Source organism: Heteronotia binoei, chromosome 5 (assembly GCF_032191835.1).
Source record: "Heteronotia binoei isolate CCM8104 ecotype False Entrance Well chromosome 5, APGP_CSIRO_Hbin_v1, whole genome shotgun sequence".
NCBI classification, from domain to species: domain Eukaryota; kingdom Metazoa; phylum Chordata; class Lepidosauria; order Squamata; family Gekkonidae; genus Heteronotia; species Heteronotia binoei.
The window spans coordinates 74,095,377-74,114,236 of record NC_083227.1 but is presented as its reverse complement, the minus strand read 5'-3'; the positions used below and the strand labels follow the sequence as shown (position 1 = coordinate 74,114,236).

The following is an 18,860-nucleotide window of genomic DNA, read 5'->3' as shown; positions in this document are numbered from 1 at the left end:
AATTGGGTCTGCACAGTCTCTATATTCCCAGCAGTTGCCAGATCAGGATTTGACAGAGGAAGCGTAGCAGAAAAAGGCTAGCATGCAGAATAAATTAAAATTGTTACCTACTCATCCTCTCTTCCTGGCAGTCAAAAGTCTAGGCTTACCATTATAAGCCAAAAATAGGTGTGTGGGTCATTGCATTATACCCACTTAATTTGAAGCAAGGTTTTAAGACACATATGAAATTGGGGGCATTAATATAATTTTTCTGTTCCTGTTGTGGTTTGAGAAAGCATTAACTTCGGTTGGTACCTCCAGATGGATCAGAATATATGAGTTGCTGTTTCAGGGCTATGGATCTCAAATGTCCAGACCTGCAGGACATTATCTGGCCCAGTTTGCATAGCTGTCTCTCTGAAGGAATGTCAGAGTATCAGGGTGGTTGGAAAGAAAGTTTCTTTTAAACCCCACTTCCAAATGGATGCTACACTGTCTACATCTTCAAGTCACGAGGATTGTGAAGAGAAGAAAGAGGGCAGGATGTCGCCACTCAGCCCGTTTCTAGTTCATTCCCTTCCGTCGAGGTTTTCACTGCTCTTTCAAAAGAGATGCGTTTCTTTGGAGAGTGGGGAACGTGGAGACAATGGACCATAAAAACACACGCGCAAACATACTTGCCAGATCAAACGAAGAGTCCTTCTAGGTGCGGAGAAGAGGCGGCAGCGCAGTGGCGTCGCCTGCTCCGTTCCGCCTCTGAGGTAAAATGAGAGAAGGGGAGGGTGGAGGCAGGCCAGGAGCGTGGCGAGTGGTGAGTCCAGGTCCTTCTGAGGCTCAGAAGGACCCGGATTCGCGGCTTGCCACGCTCCTGGCCTGCCTCCACCCTTCCCTTCTCTCATTTTACCTCAGAGGCGGAACGGAGCGGGCGACACCGCTGTGCGGCTGCCGCCTCTTCTCCACTTCACCTAGCTGCTCCTCCGAGATGGGCTCAGAAGGATCCGGACTCGTGGCTCGCCACGCTCCTTGGTGCCGTTTCCCTCCCTCCCCCCGCTTCCAGGTTTTTGGAGAGAGGGGGAAGAGGCTTTAAATCCAGGGGTCCCCCACCAGGGTGGGAGGGTTGGGAAGCCTACTCCTCATACTAACTCACTGCCCACTTTCTCTATATTTAGGACTGCTTGCCATACTATTGTCTGATGAAGTGTGCTTAGAGTTCATGAAAGCATACATTTGGAATAAAACTTTGTTGGCCTTAAAGGTGCAATTTGCTCTTGCTTAGACCTAAGAAATGTCATTACAATGTTCTGAGACGGGAACGAACCTGTACCTCACTAAAGTTAGAAAAGCCAGGCCTCTTGGATTCAAAGACTCTGGGTTTCTAGGTTTTAGCCCCCAGCTACTCTTACTCTGTAGACTTACCACCTGGAGTCATTTTGTAGAAAAATAGGTGGTGGAGCTCATCCAGGGATTGTTATGCAGCTGCACATACTAGTCAATGGACAAGGAGGTGGAACTCTCAGAAGGAGAGTGGAACATACTATTCAATGGACAAGGAGGTGGAACTCTCAGAAGGAGGAGGTGAAACTCTTAGAAAGGTGCAGGAGCTGTGCTCCTGTGAGCTCCCACTGAATATGAGGCCTGCTTACCTCCATTACTTCCTTCTAAGTTAAAGCTGTAAGTCAGTGTGATGGGTATTGCTGTAGTGTGTGTCTCCCCTGTCTCCCCCCACTGCCAGAAAGGCCATACTGAAAAATTAATTATTGGGATAATTAGACTGCATAGTTCTGTAAAGCTCCCCCCACCCCCCAGCCTTGGCAGCATCTCATTCACATCTGTCTGTTGGTTTGTTTTTCTCCTACATTGACAGTGATGTTAGAGAAAACCTAAGCCAATGCCTCCTTTTTTTGGCCTTATTTATATAGAGATACTATGAATAACTTGCAGTGGTGTATTTTAGTAGGCAGCATTAGCGTTGCCATTTGTGAGATGTTTATGCCCCTTTGATAAGGTATGGGTAGAGAATCTTGGCAGATGTGGTTTCTCCTAGCAGGGCAAACCTGTATTCAGAGAACCTACCTGCCTGTGCTAGTCATCTTCCTGATGCATATCTGTAATGGTACAGCAGGGGTGAATTTGAGTTTGTAGGTTAGCATTAAGGTGATCCTTCATAGGGTTCTTGGAATTTGTATCTGAAAAGCCCTTTTTTAAGCCTCAGTGTGTTTGCAGTTCTGGCAGTTGTTCTCCTCTGGTTTCCTCTTTATGATGACGTCAGTTCAGTCCACTGATGTGGCATTTATCCAACTCAAATACAAATTGTATAATGGGGAAAACACACAAAATGAATAACATCTCACTCCTTTAAATGCTTGTGTCATTCAACATCCGTTAATCTAATACTGGTATTTCGTAGCAGTTCCTATACAATAGATAGTATTGCAAGACTTTTCGTGTTTTCTTGTGATCACAGGTGGCATGGGTGTGTGCTGCTTTATTTGATTTTTTAAGCCATTGTGTTAAAATAGGAAACTGCACACATCACATAGGCAGGGTGGGTATTAAAGGGAGCAATTTGAAGACGATCCACTTGGAAGTCGTATATTATTCAGTTGGGCTTATTTCTGGGAAAGTTGGCAACCTAAGCCTCTCATTTGTGAACACAGGTTTTTTTTTAAAGTAGCATGTTGATTGTAGAGAAATAGAATGCAAGTAGTTATGCATGTGATTGCAACCCAAGTTGGATGTGAAGGAGGAAGAAAAAGGAGACAAATGTTAATAATTGATATTTAGAATTAGTCTCCCCAATTAAAAAAACAGCAACCCAAAATCCTGCAGGAAAAGATTTCTGTATCTCTGAAAATATACCCCAACTCAGTGGCATCAAACAAACATTAGTCAGTTGCCCCTTCTCTACCAATCCTCAGGAATTTAACAGGTTTTAACATCAATCGCTTGAGGAATCCTGTTAATTCATGCCCATTATGGTACAGTTGATATGGGAGGACTAAGTTGGTCAGCAGAATAATGGGGGACATTAAGCCTGTTCTCTTGCAGACTCTACTCAGGCTTGTTCTGTAACGTTGCTTCTTTCCTGTTTTGTGCTTCCAGAAATTCGTACCCAGTTGGTGGAGCAGTTCAAATGCCTGGAACAGCAGTCTGAGTCCCGGTTACAGCTCCTGCAAGACCTCCAGGAGTTCTTTCGCAGAAAGGCTGAGATTGAATTGGAGTACTCTAGGAACCTGGAAAAACTGGCAGAAAGGTTTTCTTCCAAGATTCGCAGCTCCAGGGAACACCACCAGTTCAAGTAAGGCTGAAAATCCCTGATGGCTCGGGGTGAGGTGGGGGTGCCTGGGTTTAGAACCTCACTGAATAAACATTTCTTGGTTGTGACCAATGTTCCCTCTAAGCCATGGAGTCTAGTGAGCAAAAATTCTACTTTGTGAGCTGCTGGCATTAAAGTTGTGAGCTACTGGTATTAAAGTTGTGAGTTACTGCATAAATTAGTTTGCTCTGGGGCTATTTTTTCTGAGCTAAGAGAAAAATATAAGAGCCAGAGGCCAAAATTTGTGAGCTAGCTCACATTAACTCAGCTTCGAGGGAACACTGGTTGTGACCTCAGAGTTATGGACTCTTTCTGCTGAAAGTTGCAATATTCAGATTTCCAGCTGCAGTATTCTGGTTGCTGCCTATCTTCCTACTCAGGGTAATCTGCCTGGCAACAACTAGTGCCCGTGCTGTTTCTGTTGTTGTTTCTGCTCTGTGGAATGGACTTCCTGAGCAGGTGAGGGAGGCCTGCATCTAGAAAATTTTAGGAGCTTCTGCAGGGCCATATTTATTTGCCAGAGACTGCAATTATCTTTTGGGGAAATTGTTGGATTTGTTGTTTTCTGCAGGTTTGGAAGCTCTCTTGAGCCACAAGGAAAGGTATGATATTAAAATATTTATAAATAAATGAAAATGGTGAGGAGGGTGGGGGGAAATAGAGAAATATGACACTCAAATGATCTCTGGGGGAGGGGTTTTTTTGTAGGCTGAATGATTTATAAATGTATTAGCTTCTGCTCTCTTTAATTCAAAACATTTGCTCAATTATTTATAAATAGCACTAATCAAGAGCTGTGAAATTCTGGCTCATAATGGCCAGTTTTTACTGTTCATCCTGTGGCAGTCTCAACTGTGGCATGTAGGAGCATGACAAAGCCAGGCTTTTTTGCAGCTGTGACATGCAAATACCGTGCCTGATCATTCTGGTCAGACGAAGGCTTGTGGTTTGTCTGAATTGTGTCATATTTCTTTATGGAAAGAATTCCACTGCTAGACTATTCGATTTTGAGGCTAGACTTTTTTTTTTTTAAGTTGCGCTTCATGGATGCAATCTCTGTGCCATAGTGTTGGTTTAAACCTCTCCAGGCAACATGTGATTCCCAGAGATGTTTGATTTTACAAAGGCCTCAAACTATAATGTTCCAAGACTATGAAGTAACTTGTATTTTTTTTGCTTCCTTTCCCCTCTTTAACTCCTATTTCAGGATTCTTTATTAGGAGTTCACTCTGGCTCCCAGCCTTCGTCTTGGCTGTCTGATGTGGAAGAGCATGGTGGATGCTGTTTAGCATGTGCCATATTCTGAAATTTGCCTTTGAGGTTCTGAACTCTAAATGAACCACATACAGATGTGTTTAGCACATTAATACTATGCATTCTTCTTGTAACTCTCCAGCTACAAGACTCCTCATGCAGTATTGACAATGCTGTTTATTCCTTTCTTATGTTCATTTCCCCCCCCCCCCGCCCCCCAAGGACTCACCTCCGCTGATGTTTTAAGTGCAGGAGGTGGGGTGGAGGCAGGAAGGAGGCTTGTCAGGCTGCATGGTACCCTCAGGGCTATGCAGGGCAGGGTGAGTTGGGTCTCGTCACAGCGTGCCACATCAGATGGGATGTCGGGGTGGGTGCAGGCAGCAGGAGCCCAAGGGCTACTTAAGCAGGCCCACACATGTTGCTTGCCCTCTGTTCTCAGTTTGCTGGCTGTCACACAATTTATTAAGATTCTTGGCAGGGATGTTATTGTGCACTCAGGTATTTCATTCAGACAGCCTGCCCTCTTTTAAGTGGATGGAGTGCACCTCCCAGAGTGGGGAAAGGACATATGGGGGAAAGACAGGGGATTCAGCATGCCTTGTTGGGTTGGCTGCAGGCTTAGAAGCTTTGGTGGGAATGGGGCATGGGATATCCCTGGCTGTTGGGTGGTTTAGGCATTGAGATGGATCCTTTTGGGGGGAAGCTGTGCCAGTGTGCCTGCCTCCTCCATTTTCTGGGCTCCCATAAGGAGCCTTGGGGTGAAGAGCCACTCAGTCACATGCCCAGGTGGGGGCTGCTGGCTGGCTTACACCACTGGGTGGCAAGAGGACCAGGTAGAGGCCAGTGCCCATATGTGTCCTGGTATCTTGCCACTCCATGATTTAACCCCCAGCAGGTGAGCTGGGGAAGGGTTTCATCAGGTTGGCTTGTGGACCCGCCCAGTGCTTGCATCCATCCCCATGCTGTGCCATTGCTCTTTTTGCCTGTATTCATATAAATAATGCCACCAATCCATGTTTTTACCAAAAGATGGCTGTTTGTGTGTTTACTCCTTCCAATGCACCACTCCCGCCTCTCCTTGAACCCACTACTACAGTTGTGAAGTACTGCCTATCGTGAAGTACTGAAAGTTTGTTCTCTTTCTGTATTGCTGGTATCATTTGTATGTTGGACCACAACTCCTATGAAGCTCTCTTTCTGGAAATTTAAGATAACTATCTGTATTGTATATGTTTTCTACTTTGCTGTGAGCTGCTGCTACTAGTGTAATAGTAAAATCCTGTATGTTGCAAAATGTTTGTTTACTGCACATTGCAAAATCCCCTTTAAACTATTTACCCTGGTTGTCTTGCTAATGCAGAGCCAGCCCAGTTACTTCACAGCAAGTTTTTGCTATTCCCATGTTGTACCTTACGTTGTGGTAGAGTGGGTAAGGAGCGTTGGACCCTGTTCAGACACGCAGTATAATCAGATGTTGCTACTGTTTCCTTCCGGATTTAAAGTGGCTGATCAGACAGCAACCTCTGCCTCCCGGTATTAACTTGTGGTAGCCCCTCCCCCCAGTCCTTCTCAGAACTGGATTATTTTGTTACTTGCTCCTTTGCAGTGTTTTTTTGAGTTTTTCGGTTTCACCTCGTAATTTTCTCCATCTGGATAGTTTTGTTGCGATATTAACCAACTTCCAGATGTCTGAAGGCTTCCCCGGAGCAAAAGGAGCCTCAGATATCCAGTTTACAGTTGCCATTTTTTTTACTACTTAGCAATATGCGCATAACCACATAATGTTTTAACATATGCGCATGTGCATATGCGCATAACGTACGCATGTGCATAGTGCACACATGCATATAATGTGTGCATGTGCATAATAATGGCGAAAAAAAGCACTGCATGGTGCTCTCGTGTGGATGGCAGAACACGGTTTCTTTGCGGAGTGATTCAAATTACAGTATGGCAGTCTGATAATATCCGGAACAAAGGTATCCGGAATAGAACCGAGTCAGTTTTACACGGACTCAACACACTGTGTGAACAGGGCCTTGGACTAGAATCTGGCAGACCTGGGTTCATTCAAATCCTTGCTCCTCACTTCTGTTGTGGAAGCTTGCTGGGTGACCTTGGACCAGTCACACTGTCTCAGCCTAACCCACCTCACAGGGTTGTTGGGAGGAAAAAATAGAGAAGATTTATGTAAGCTGCTGTGGATTTCCATTGGGGGGAGAGGCGGTGTATAAAAACAAACCAGCCTGATGCCACTTTGGATGAAGAAGGCCTTGTAAGCATGGCCAAATCTGTACATCAGGCCCAGCTGGGAACACACAGACCCTCCTATGCTTTCGATGAATCCTTGATGGCTAAAGCTCAAACTACTGAGCTTTAATTTGCTCACACAGAATATTAGCATGACATCAGGAAGTGGTTTGGCAAGAGTGTGGGGAACCTGTAAAACTATAATAGTGATAGGTATCCATTGGAATGGTGTAAATCCTATTTGGCTTTGGGTTATTATTAAGCTGTCCATTTACTTGGATGTTTTGTATAGCAGCATGGTATTTAAACTAAGCAGTTCATTTCAAGGCCTGGATGGCCTTAATGAGATTGGTTCATACATAAAGAATTAACTGAATAATGAGGGGTTTATGTGGGATGTGTTTGTTAGTTTACCAAAAGACAGTCAATCAGAACAGCTGGAGCGCTCCCTCTTTCTGTTTGCTTATTGGCACAATTTATAGTCCACCTTTCTGGCTGAGACTCGGGTGGACTACACAATTTATGAACAGCATTTTTTTTTTAAAAGTACCATGCGTGTGATAAAACACTGAAATACAGGTGGGCTGGGGAGGCAAACAAGTAGTGGTGGCTTCTCAGGTGGTTGGACACTTGGGGCAGTGGCCTATCATCTGCTGAGCCTAGTTTGTGATAACATTTCCAGTCAGTGTTTTGTGGGGATTTTTAAAAGGCCACCTTGTTCTTTCACTGCTGAAAGCCTGTTTTGTCAGTATTTTGTTTTTAGTTCAGTCAGTGATGTCACAGGCCTAACCTGGATGGCCTGGGCTAGCCCAAGCTCATCAGATCTCAGAAGCTGAGCAGGGTTGGCCCTGGTCAGTATTTGCATGGGAGTCACCAAGGAATTCAATGTCGCTACACAGGGTCAGGCAGTGGAAAACTGACTCTTGGTATCTCTTACCTTGAAATCCTTTGGTGTCACCATAAGGCAGCTGTGACTTGATGGCACTTTTCAGCACCACAAGTGATGGTGCACATTATCAGCAATTGCAGCACAACATTGGTCATGTAGAGCTTTTTCACAGGGACAGCACCATGGTGGCTTCTTTGACTTATGCTGAAGGTTTTCAGTTAGCATGGTGCAGAAGCCTCCTTCTGCCTCCTATTGTTCTACAAACTTTAACATTTCTGGTTTCAGATAAGTAGTCAAACTGTGGCCTCAGGAATTCTTTATGTATTAGGGCACTTCTGAGCACTTTGCACAGATTTCGTTTGGAGCAAGGGCCGTTGTATCTAAAGCTGGGACAGAAATAGAGATTTGTGGTTGAGGCTGTTGAGGGAGTGGTAGAGATGAGGGGACAGAACTGAGTATAGGACAAAGTGCTTCTAGCAGCAGGAGCACACAGTCATCCTATGGGGAGCAGGAGCATGTGTATTTGTGCACACAGTCATCCTATGGGGAGCCAAAGGGTAAATATGTCAGTTGCATTTTCTGCTAAGCATCTAAGATATTGAAGACTAGCTCTGGTGTCCTTTTGTTTCTCAAAATTTTGGTTTAGCTCTGGTGTGTGTATATAACACACCCACGTCACTAAAACAGCAAGGATGCTATTCATCACCTTTGTATCCTTGCTTTAATCACAGATGGTCTTTAACCACAGATGATTAATCCCATTTTATCCTTACAATAACTCTGAGAAAATGGTTCACTGAGTGGACTAAGACTACTTAGTGAACTTCATGGTGAATCAGGGATTTGAGCCCAGGCTTCCCAAATCTGATATGTCACTGGCTTGATGAGCATAGTGTGTAAAGTGGGTACAGTCTACTGGGAAATTCTCTTGCACATGGTCCAGTGAAATGTGCAGATGCTACAGATGACACTAACTGCACTTGGGCAGATCCCATTCATTTCATTAGGCTTGCACCGAACTTCCTACTGTGCATCATGCTTGGTGGATATCTCCTTTCAGAAATTTCATTTCTCCTAATCAATACCAATCACTACATATTAACCAGGAGGGTACATTGTAGAGATGCATACTGACCCAGGACAGTACATTGTAGAGATGATGCAATCATTGGCTCCACCTCCCGGTTAGCTATTTCTGTCTTCTCCCCGCCTCTCATACACCCACGCACCCTGAGACTCTTCCAATTACAGCTGATACAAACAGAACCAAGCCTGGAACTGCCTCGCACAATGTTGATCCTTTGAGCGAGAACTAATTTTCTACCATAAAGATACAACAGAAGCCCATCTGTACAAGCAAAATCTATTTATATTGATAGTGATCATGTAATTACCCTCATGGGCTAGGGGCAGAGTCCAGAATGGGTAAAGGCAATCTTTGTGACAGACAAGCTTTGGCTTCAGTGCTGCATGTGGGATAAGCATTAGAAAGTGTCCTTAGATGAAAGAGAAGCATAGGGATTTGAATACATAATGAGACACAGCTGTTGGGAGCGTAACGGTCTGAGGCCCAAGTGGCATGGAGAGCATGGTACATGTAGGTAAGCCCAAAGAAAAGGGGTTGTTAGCGAGTGTGGGGGAAGGGGAGAACTTCCTGGATAAACAACCATGACCGTATGCCAGCTTTCTGCTTCAGTGCCCTGACTTGAATTGATTTTTAGGACAGGGACTAGCCAGCAAGTCCCTTCCCTGTGATTTGGCAAGAAGCCTTCAAAGGCAGATGAGGCTCAGGGGAACAGATTATACAATGGGTCTCATTTCATTCTGCCTTGGAGGCGTATCTTTACATAAGTGTTTACATTTTGGGTGGACTAAATAGAGTTGTATACCAGTGAATCTTCATAAATGAACTCTACAGCAGGAGGGGACATCTCACTTTTGCTTTTCATACTATGTTATAAACAGGAGGGTCTTTTTTTCACTAGAAGATATAGCCCGCTTTTCAAAGTGAGTAATGGATATAACTAGAAATCCACAAAGCAGAATGAAGTGGCTTCAAAAAAAAATCAACATTTCACACAAGCCAAAAAACTCTGAAAGCTAATATAAACATATAGCCACTTTCTTAATGAGACGTGGTGAGCATGTACTGCATTCTCACTCTGGCTACATTCAGTGTCACAGTAAAGAGCATGATGGGAATTCATCAGCACAAAAACATTAATTCCTTTTCTCTCCTTCTCCTCCTCCTCCTCCAGTGCCTGGAATGGAAATGACGACTTCTTGTTTTGAACCAAGCTCTTATTCTCTGTGCTGTCTCAATACAGGCACCTGGGAATTGGAATCCCCTCCCCAACTGGAATTAAAATGGTGGTTAGAATCCTTGTTTATGAGGAGGGGAAAAAAACCTCCAGATGCCTGCATTGCATACCTGTGAGATGGGGCTTGATTTGTGGTTTCCCAAACATGGGAACTTTCAGTTGTGCTTTGTAGGTGAGGTGACTATAGGAGGGCAAGCTGAATTGACGCTTGTCATGAACAACCCTGTCCATCATGATATTAGAATGCATCTTTCTTGTATGCAATTGAAAATCTATTTTTTTGCCATGCGAACATGATACCTTTTTAGTGACATGCCATTCAAATGTGATGTAATCTTCTCTTTGGAGGTCAAGGGTAGCGGTCCCAAAGAGATGTACCCAGATGTGCTCAGAATCCTACCAGTCTGTTCAGTGGGATTTAATCTCAGGAAAGGTCAAACCTCATTGACTTATTTACTCATTCAAGCATATTGGGTCCATTTTGCCTGTTTATCAATTTAGAATATTTTTATGCTGCCTCTTCAGGAACCTCCAGGATAGCCCAAGATAGCTCAATCTCATCCAATCTTGGAAGCTAAGCATGGTCAGCCCTGGCTAGTGTTTGGATGAGACCTCCAAGGAATACCAGGGTCATGATGTGGAGGCAGAGAGTGGCAAACCCCTTCTGAACATCTCTTACCTTGGAAACCCTATGGGATTGCCATGAGTCAGCTGTAATGTGACGGCACTTTCCATCACTCCAGGAACTTACCTGAGGCAGCCTATGTGTGTCTGCCACAACACGGTCAGTGATTCCATATGTGTATGTATGTAGGCTAAGGACCCACATTATGGCAGAAGCATATAGGTTGAGGGCAAGCCAGTGCATTTGGTCCTGGTCTCCCTCTGTGCTCATTGCTGTATACATCCCTATGCCTGTACACAGTGTCTTTTAAAAAATCTAAGCTACTTCTGGTTGGTATTGTCACACATTGGGAGCACTGCTTCTAGACTGCTGGCTGTTTTTTGGCTAGCAGCTCTGGCAATGCAGGGGAGTGAACTATGGGAAGTTTCAGTCTGGAGACATTTGTACTTCAGTCTAGAATCCTCTTAGAGTAAGGAATTGGGAGACACTGGGGTCCAACTTTATATTACAGGCTGATGTGCAGCTCAGAGCTTGTCTGCGCTGCCTCACTCTGCACAATTCGGTGCTGAGGGAGTGCCCCAGGTCTCTGACTTCCCAGCTTGTCCTTTTTTGGGGTTTTTTTTGGTCATTTTCATCTTGCCTTCTTGCTTCCATCCTGTTTCCTGCCTACTAAGGAAAGCTGTTTGTCCATGGACATGCAGTGGTGTTTGGGATCATGTATATCATGTGTAAAGTGATATCAAGTTGCAGCTGACTTATGGCATCCCCATAGAGTTTTAAAGGGAAGAGACTAACAGAGGTGGCTTTCTTTCCATGTACTCCAAGGTAAAATAGGAACATCAAAAGCCCAAAGTAATTAAAGACTGTCATTTAAAAAACTACATTTTTTTTTTTACTTTTTGACTACATTTAAAAGCAGGCTTAGTAAATTAAGGGGTTTTTGTATTTTAGAATTGCCCATTTTAACACAGCTATGTATAGCTAAACTTTATTGCTTTTCTTATCTTTGACTGAAATAAATATTGATTGAATGTGTAGCTAAACTTTGAGTTTCTTATGTTTAGGGATTTGGATTCTGATTGTTACTATTATGATTTTTTAAATATTCCTTTTTCTTTTTATGCAAAAATGTGTAAAAACCTGAGCTGCTAGGTGCTTAACTAGTGGAATAAATTGTGGAAGAGGTTGTGCTGAAAACCAAATCCTCGTAGGCTAGAAATCACAGCGAGACCCATCCTGGTGGCTGTTCTTGCAGCTGAAAAGGAAAGCCAGCTCAATATGTCTCCATTCATTTTTGGCAGCCAGATGGAGATAAGCGTAGCATCTGGCAAATGGACTGAGCAGGCCCTGGAACATACTGTGAATGTTGAACTAATTATTAGTAAGTCCCCAAGCAAAAGTAGCTAGAGGGTGTTTGTTGTCCTGTGCTATGATGAGGCTGTGGGCTGTCAATGCAGGTGTGTAAGTAGGGCAAGGAAGATTAAAAATGATTATTTTGAACACTGTAAAATAAATGTTTGCCTTTTAAACTTTTATGTGAAGGTCTTGCTCTTCTCTAATTAAGTTGCTTCCGAAGTTCTTTATGGCAGAGTAGTTTAATTACACCACTGCATGACTCGTTCTTTTACACCATTTGTTGTCGGTATGATTGCATTTGGGATCAAAAGAAACCCTCTGAACAGCAGCTGTTTTAATGCCATGAGCCAGCTGAAGTTCTGCCGGGTGGAACAGTGCACAATTTCATATTTTGAGGCATAATGGGAAAAACAGTGTGCTTTTTGTGATATATACTTTCAAATGGAGACAATTGCAAAAGATACTTTTGTGTGATTTGAAAGCTTTATCTAAGTGGTTTTAAAGCTGCTTGAGATACAGAATCAAGTAGAGAAAGAGAGAACAGGAAATATGGTTGAGGATAAGAACAGTTTGTTTATGTTGTTTTGCAGTCTGCTGGCTCTTCACCCCTCTTAACTGACAGAGAAACCCAACCTCTACTATTGTGAGGGCTTTTGCCTTTGCAAAGCCTATTATCAGATGAATGCCTATCTTAATGTAGTGTCCTGTTGCCATTTAATTAGAGCAAGGGTGGGAAACCTCTGTCCTGAGGGCCTTGTGTGGCCCTCGAGATCACTTGGTGTGGCCCTGGAGGATTGCTGGACAGATACAGAGATTGCCATGTGGCAGCCTTCCTGGGGCCTGGCTGGCTAACGAGGATCGTGGGGCCCAGCCGCACTGTGCAGCAGCCTCCCCAGGGCCAGACAGGGATCACAGGGGCCCAGATGTACTGTGCAGCAGCCTCTTCGGGGCCTGGCTGGCTGGCCAGAATTGCTGCAGGGCCTGAAAAAGTTACTGTCACAGTTCAGTTTGCACTTGTTTATCCCATATGGTGCAACCTAATATGCTAATATTAGGGGATGTAGTCTAATATGCTACTGAGTTCCTGCTGGGCATTTGTTTTAAAAAAGCCCTGGACCTATGCATTTGCCTAGGGCAGCAGGCCGTGTGTGTGTGCGTGCGCGCCAGATTAGGCTCTCCCCATATAACTTCAAATAGAAAAACAATTATTTGCATTAATTTTGCTGGCCTGAATCATTCTCCCTTGGCGGAGCACTGTTTTCTTAAGTCGATGATTTTTTTTTATGGCCTGCGAATGATGTTATAAATATCCATATGGCCCTTGGCAGAAAAAAGGTTCCCCACCCCTGAATTAGAGGATAGTATTTGGATGGATGCTGTCTGCCTCTAGAAGCCAAAAACAAGACAAGGAAGCCTGGTGGACAGTAAAAAGTTTGGGATGAGAAAGCTTTAGCTTTTTAAAGTTCTTCACTATAAGAAGCTGTTGTTATTTGCAGAATAAATGCTGGCTGACCAAGAGGTGGGTATCTCATGGGATTAAATGGTATGGGCACAGATGGTTGTTTCACTGGAATACAATCATAAGTGGCACTTGTTAACTCCTGTGGTGGACATGAACCCAACAGAGAACCCAAGCACCCCACCGAGCCCAGAGAACTGCTCAGTGCTCACGGAGATTTTATGTACGTGGAAGTGGTCTGCAGATAACTCAAACAATGCAGGAAGAGTGTCCTTAGCGACAACACTGTACCCCATCGCTTCCGGGAGACACGTTGACGACTGCTGCACCATGTTCTACTGCCACCGAGAGCCCTGCATCGCCCTTGCACCCAAAGCCCGTACCAAGGCCATGAAGCCCAGGAACCACTGACCCTGGAACACTGGTTCTTCTGCTGTTAACATGCCCACATGCTGTGGATATGCCTGGCTTGCACTTTACGTCAATCATGACTATGGCAAGACTTGCAAGAGGTACTGCACGAACTCGACCTGACCCACAATCCGTTTGGCACACCTAAAGACAATGCATACCTGCACCTATACCACACACCCGCTCAACAGTGCCACCTCTTCCTCCTCCTCACCCTCATTGCGTGCCACCTGCCCCATATCCCACGACACAACCCACACCTGGACGACAAATCCCAGCCCTTTCATGCACGCATAGCCAACAGATGCATCCTCGCACAACTTCGCCTCTACAATGAGGCACACAGACGCCAGGCATGAGCCCCACCGACAAGAAAAAACACACCGGTTAACAACCACAACACACTCGGCAACCACCGAACCGACGCTGCGTGACAAAGACCTCCCCCCCGAACAACAAACATCAATACACATGCCGACCATACCAAACATATGTTGAAGAGTCGGGGAACCCAACAGGCCCCAAAACAACAGTAGCACAACTGCACAGGGAAAACACTTGCCAAAACAATTGACAAAAGAGTGTTTAATCCTGATGCTTTTGGGTTTACTCAGGGCTGCAGTGATGGCAATAGCTGCAAACTGGAAAAAGACAGAATTGCTATCTGGAAGCAGCTGATTCAATCATGTTTGGCACTGCTCAGAAAATTGATGTGTTATATCAGTTATTATAAATATATAGTTCTTATGGCTCTGATAAGTTTCATTGAGGAAGAATCGTACTGCTACAGCACCAACCCCAAATCAGACTTTTCCCTGCAGCCACTGTGGCTGGACCTGCCTGTCCTGCATTGGTCTTGTCGGCCACCAGTGAGCCTGCAGCAGACGTGGACTACTGCACCTTTCTTAAATCTTCGTTCGCGAAGTCAAGCCGAGAGAGAGATGAGTTTCATGAACACTGGACCTTATTTACTGTGTTTTGGAACAATTAGGTGCAAGAAACCTTATTTACTTTTTGCCTTTTACAAATATAATGTACAGGAGTCATTGTAGAAAAATAGGTGGTGGAGCTCATTAGCATGACTCATTAGCATTACTCATTAGAATATGCCACCCTCCCCCCAGCCAAAAGCACCCACCCCACAGCGCCTTACCATGTGAACTGCTGCATCAAAAGATGTGTACCGCACGGTACACAATACCTCGGGTATGGCATCGTTCATTGACTCCCCACGAGAGTAAGATAAGTGGTGGATCAATCTGAACTCCCCTGGGGTCTTTGTAGGCACAATGCCCAAAGGAGAGACCCTCAGAGAACTCACAGGAGGTGCAGGAAATGGACCAATCACCCTGCCCTCAGCCAATTCTTTCCCTGTTTTTTGTCGAACTATATGCTCCATACCTATATCTGACTTCAGGTTATTGGCCATAAACGGCCTTCTGGATCCCTGACAAGGAATTCTGAAACCGAACTTAAAACCGTTGAACAAGTAAACTCTATCCTCAAACTTAGGATAATTACGGAGCCAGGCCTCAAGCACTGTCACCCTTATTGGGCTGGGGCCCTTTTCCAAAAGGCTTATTAGTCCCACTAGAGCCCTGCCTGCACAATCCCTTCCTGGGTTTACCCCGGGAACAATTCGTAAAGGAGTGAGACCCTCTGCACAGCGGGCACTCGTGCTTAAATGGGCAGTTTTTCCTTCCATGCACCTCCTACGACCCAAATTCCCAGCAGAGCAAGCAGGGTTGAACCGCCTGTCCCACATTACCGTGGGAACCAGAAGCGGCGACTGCGCTGCACAACATGGCCGCTGTCTGACCTATCTCCGAAATTAGGTCTCGCTGGAGACAAAACCTGCAGCCACAACTGTGGCTGAATTTGATCCCATTGAAGGGATGGGTTCACAGCGGCTCTCCTGAATTCCTCATCGTACTGGAGCCAGGCAGGGCCACTAAAGCTGATGTAGCTCTTGTATATGATATCAAAATACTGGAAAAGGGAAGTGGCCCTCCATGGATGAGACCTGGAAATTATTCCGGCGTAAATAATGAAACCGGGCACCCAATTTGCCCAGGTCCTATCAACTTTACGCTGTTTGATTTTCTCTTTTTCCCTATCATCAAGGTCCTCCTTATTCTTTTTCTCCAGCTCCCTGTAGAGCAGAGAAAAAGGTCCACAAATTCACCCTTTAATATTTTATCCTTGGTGGCTGGCAACAAGTGATCCCCTAAGGGAAGAGCCAGATCACCAAAAGGTAAGGCCTTAGCAGGCCTTAGAATATGATGGGCCCCAGGGAGAAGGGAAACCCCAGCCACCACAAGGGACCGAAGATAGTCCAGGAAACTGGCCAGGCAGGCCACCCCAAGACGCTAGAGGGTTAGCCAAATTAAAACCCCAAGCCCAAGGCTGAGGATTAGTAAACGCTGCAGACTTGCTATTGGGCACAGGCCCAAATGTATCTGTCTGCCCCCAGGGCCAAGCTATATTAGTGCGTTGTACAGACTCGCCCCTACCAAACTGCACACCTTGCCGGGCATCCACATCAGGAACTTTCACCGGAAGAGGTGACACTCCATCCGTTTCAACAGTGTTGGACCTGCTCTCAAGAGAATACAAGCGGTTAAGAATCTCTTCTTGCAACCGTTTCCTATCAGCAGCCTTGACAGCTTTGGATGAAATGCCCTTCTTACCCCCAATGTCTGTGATATGGGGCTTGCAACTAGAACCCTCCAAAGCAGCCAACCTAGCTAATACAGACTGCTCAAAGGAGTCATCCTCGTCATCAGACAACATAGGCTGAGTTGCTGGGCGCTTATAAGAAACTGGCTGGCGAGACTTGGATTTTGGTGCAGGGCTCTTGCCCTTTGATTTTCCTTGCCCCTTAGGCATGGCTAGTGAACCCAATATCTAGCCTGTAAAAAATGGGGCAGGGGGGCTCTAAGCAGAGACTAACAAAAAATGGCCGCTGCCCTGCCTAGCAACAGGGAAGTAATAAGCAGAGAAAATGGCCGTCGCCCCACCTAGCAACAGGGGAGTAATAAGCAGGGAAAATGGCCACCGCCTCGCCCAGCAACAGTGCATACCACCCCAACATTCAGGATGGGAGGAATGAAGAGGGCCCCAAAGCTAGACCCCCTAAACGGCCAGGACAGCTGGTCCACAAAAAGAGAACATTGGTGGGGAGCGAGGGGCCGAAGAACCCAAGCTGCAGTGCCTACCTCCAACCACAGGCCCATCCCTGGTATTCCCAGCTACAAAAGGGGGAACAACTCCTCGAAAAAGGCAGAGAAAAAATGCTGGCTGAACTAAAAAACCCAGCCAGCAGCAAACCACCGTGCCAAAAGGCATTCCCGCCACCTCCACGCAGCCGAAAACTGGGTGCTCGCCGTCCTTCTATGCTCAAAAGTGACTGCAATCGCCAGGAAACCGCCGTCCCTGAGCTACAGCTCCTTCCTCTGAAGCTCAGCCGAGGGATCGCTGCCGCTGCTCGCTGCAGCATGAAAACCAACGCGCCAAAGGCCCCATGCCGGGCAGGACAGGAGGAGCTTGTCCAAGCTCTCCACTCCCCGAGCACGAAGTGAAGACTGGGAGGCAGAAGTGGAGACAGCTGTTAAGGCGTTCCTGCTCCTCCCTCACCTCCCATAATGCCCTGACCGCTCCTCCTCCTTACGGAGGGGCAAAACAGCCCCCGGAGACAAGGCTGTGCAGCCTGCCTCTGGTTGGGAGCCACGCTGTGGAAAAGAGAAGCTGTAGCTGTGGGGCCACCCCAATCGGCCCTATCTTACAGCATTTTCTCTTGATTGTCTAACTGTACTCAAACTCAATCTTTGCTGTAGCTTATGTTCATGGAATCACAAGGCCCTTTTCCAGCTAGTAAGATTATGCAGTGATTGGTGGAAAGTGTAAGTCCCAAAAGTGTAAGTACACAAAAACATGGATTTCGATGATTCTGCTTGGAATCTTTCCCATTATGGGTCTAATCCAGGGGTGTCAAACTCGTTTCTTAGGAGGGCTGGATCTGACACAAATGGGACTTTGTGGGGCCGGGCCATGAGTGTCATAAAATATGCCAGATAATGGAGATATAAACTTTATAATTGACACAGACAAACCCAATTAAAGATATTTTTTAAAACTTAAAATACAAACATGCTTAGAACTCTTCCAATGGTTTAAGTTGGAAAGGTGGGGGACTAGTGGAATTTGGCAATGCAATTTTTAAAATAAAACCTCAAGAAAAAGCACAATGCTTTGCCTCTGTTTGAAGCAATGAAATGACATTGAAAATTCTCCCCACAAGTCTACTCAGATTGGCAAAGCCTTTCCAGTATAATATCCCCCTTTGCCTGTGAGTTCCCACTTTAGAGGACTCACTAGGTTAGGTCCATTCAAAAGAGATAAGCTGGTTGAAAGCATCAACCCTTGTTTGCAAGGACACAACTCCAGGAATCATGAGTTCCAGCTAGCTATAGGAAAGCTGAAAATGTGAGGCTTCTGGGATTTGGAGAATGCTGAGCTGACCTACCTCTCTAAGGGGGGGGGGCAGACTGGAGCTTTTGTTCGGGGTAGTAAAGGGTAAATTTTTGCCTTCTGCCTACTTTTCTCAGTGAGAGATTAGTCCAAGATATGCACAGGAAACTTTGAGGTGATTTACTTTGGCTAAAAGGGGGGGGGGGGGAATGCTCCTTTGAGGCTTTGAGGGATCCCCGGAGAAGAGTTGCATATTCATCATCTGCAGAAGCTTACAGAGTCATTTATTTGACATAAGGTTGACAAGATCCTAATCTTCTTTGAGACTGCTAAACATCTGATGCTGTACGAGATCAGTGTTGATTTGGATAACCTTAGAAAAAGGTACTGATTGCTATCTACCATTCCGGGACTATTTTAAAGCAAACAAAATAATAATAGAAGGTGGGAAAGAGAAAGTTTGAAAGCTTGGAAGAGGAGAAGGGGTGAATTTTGGACTTTGTAAAATTAAGGACAGTGTTATAAAT

General features: G+C 45.3%; 1 protein-coding gene across 2 annotated transcripts in view; it reads left to right on the top strand.

The window, feature by feature from the left end:
* The window catches only part of SRGAP3 (SLIT-ROBO Rho GTPase activating protein 3), a 303,414-nt gene that overhangs the window by 133,837 nt on the left and 150,717 nt on the right, over positions 1-18,860 (top strand). For both annotated transcript variants that reach the window (XM_060239606.1, XM_060239607.1), the window contains exon 2: positions 3,085-3,280. In XM_060239606.1, coding sequence (XP_060095589.1) covers positions 3,085-3,280 — 196 coding nt within the window. The remainder of the gene's footprint in view (positions 1-3,084; positions 3,281-18,860) is intronic.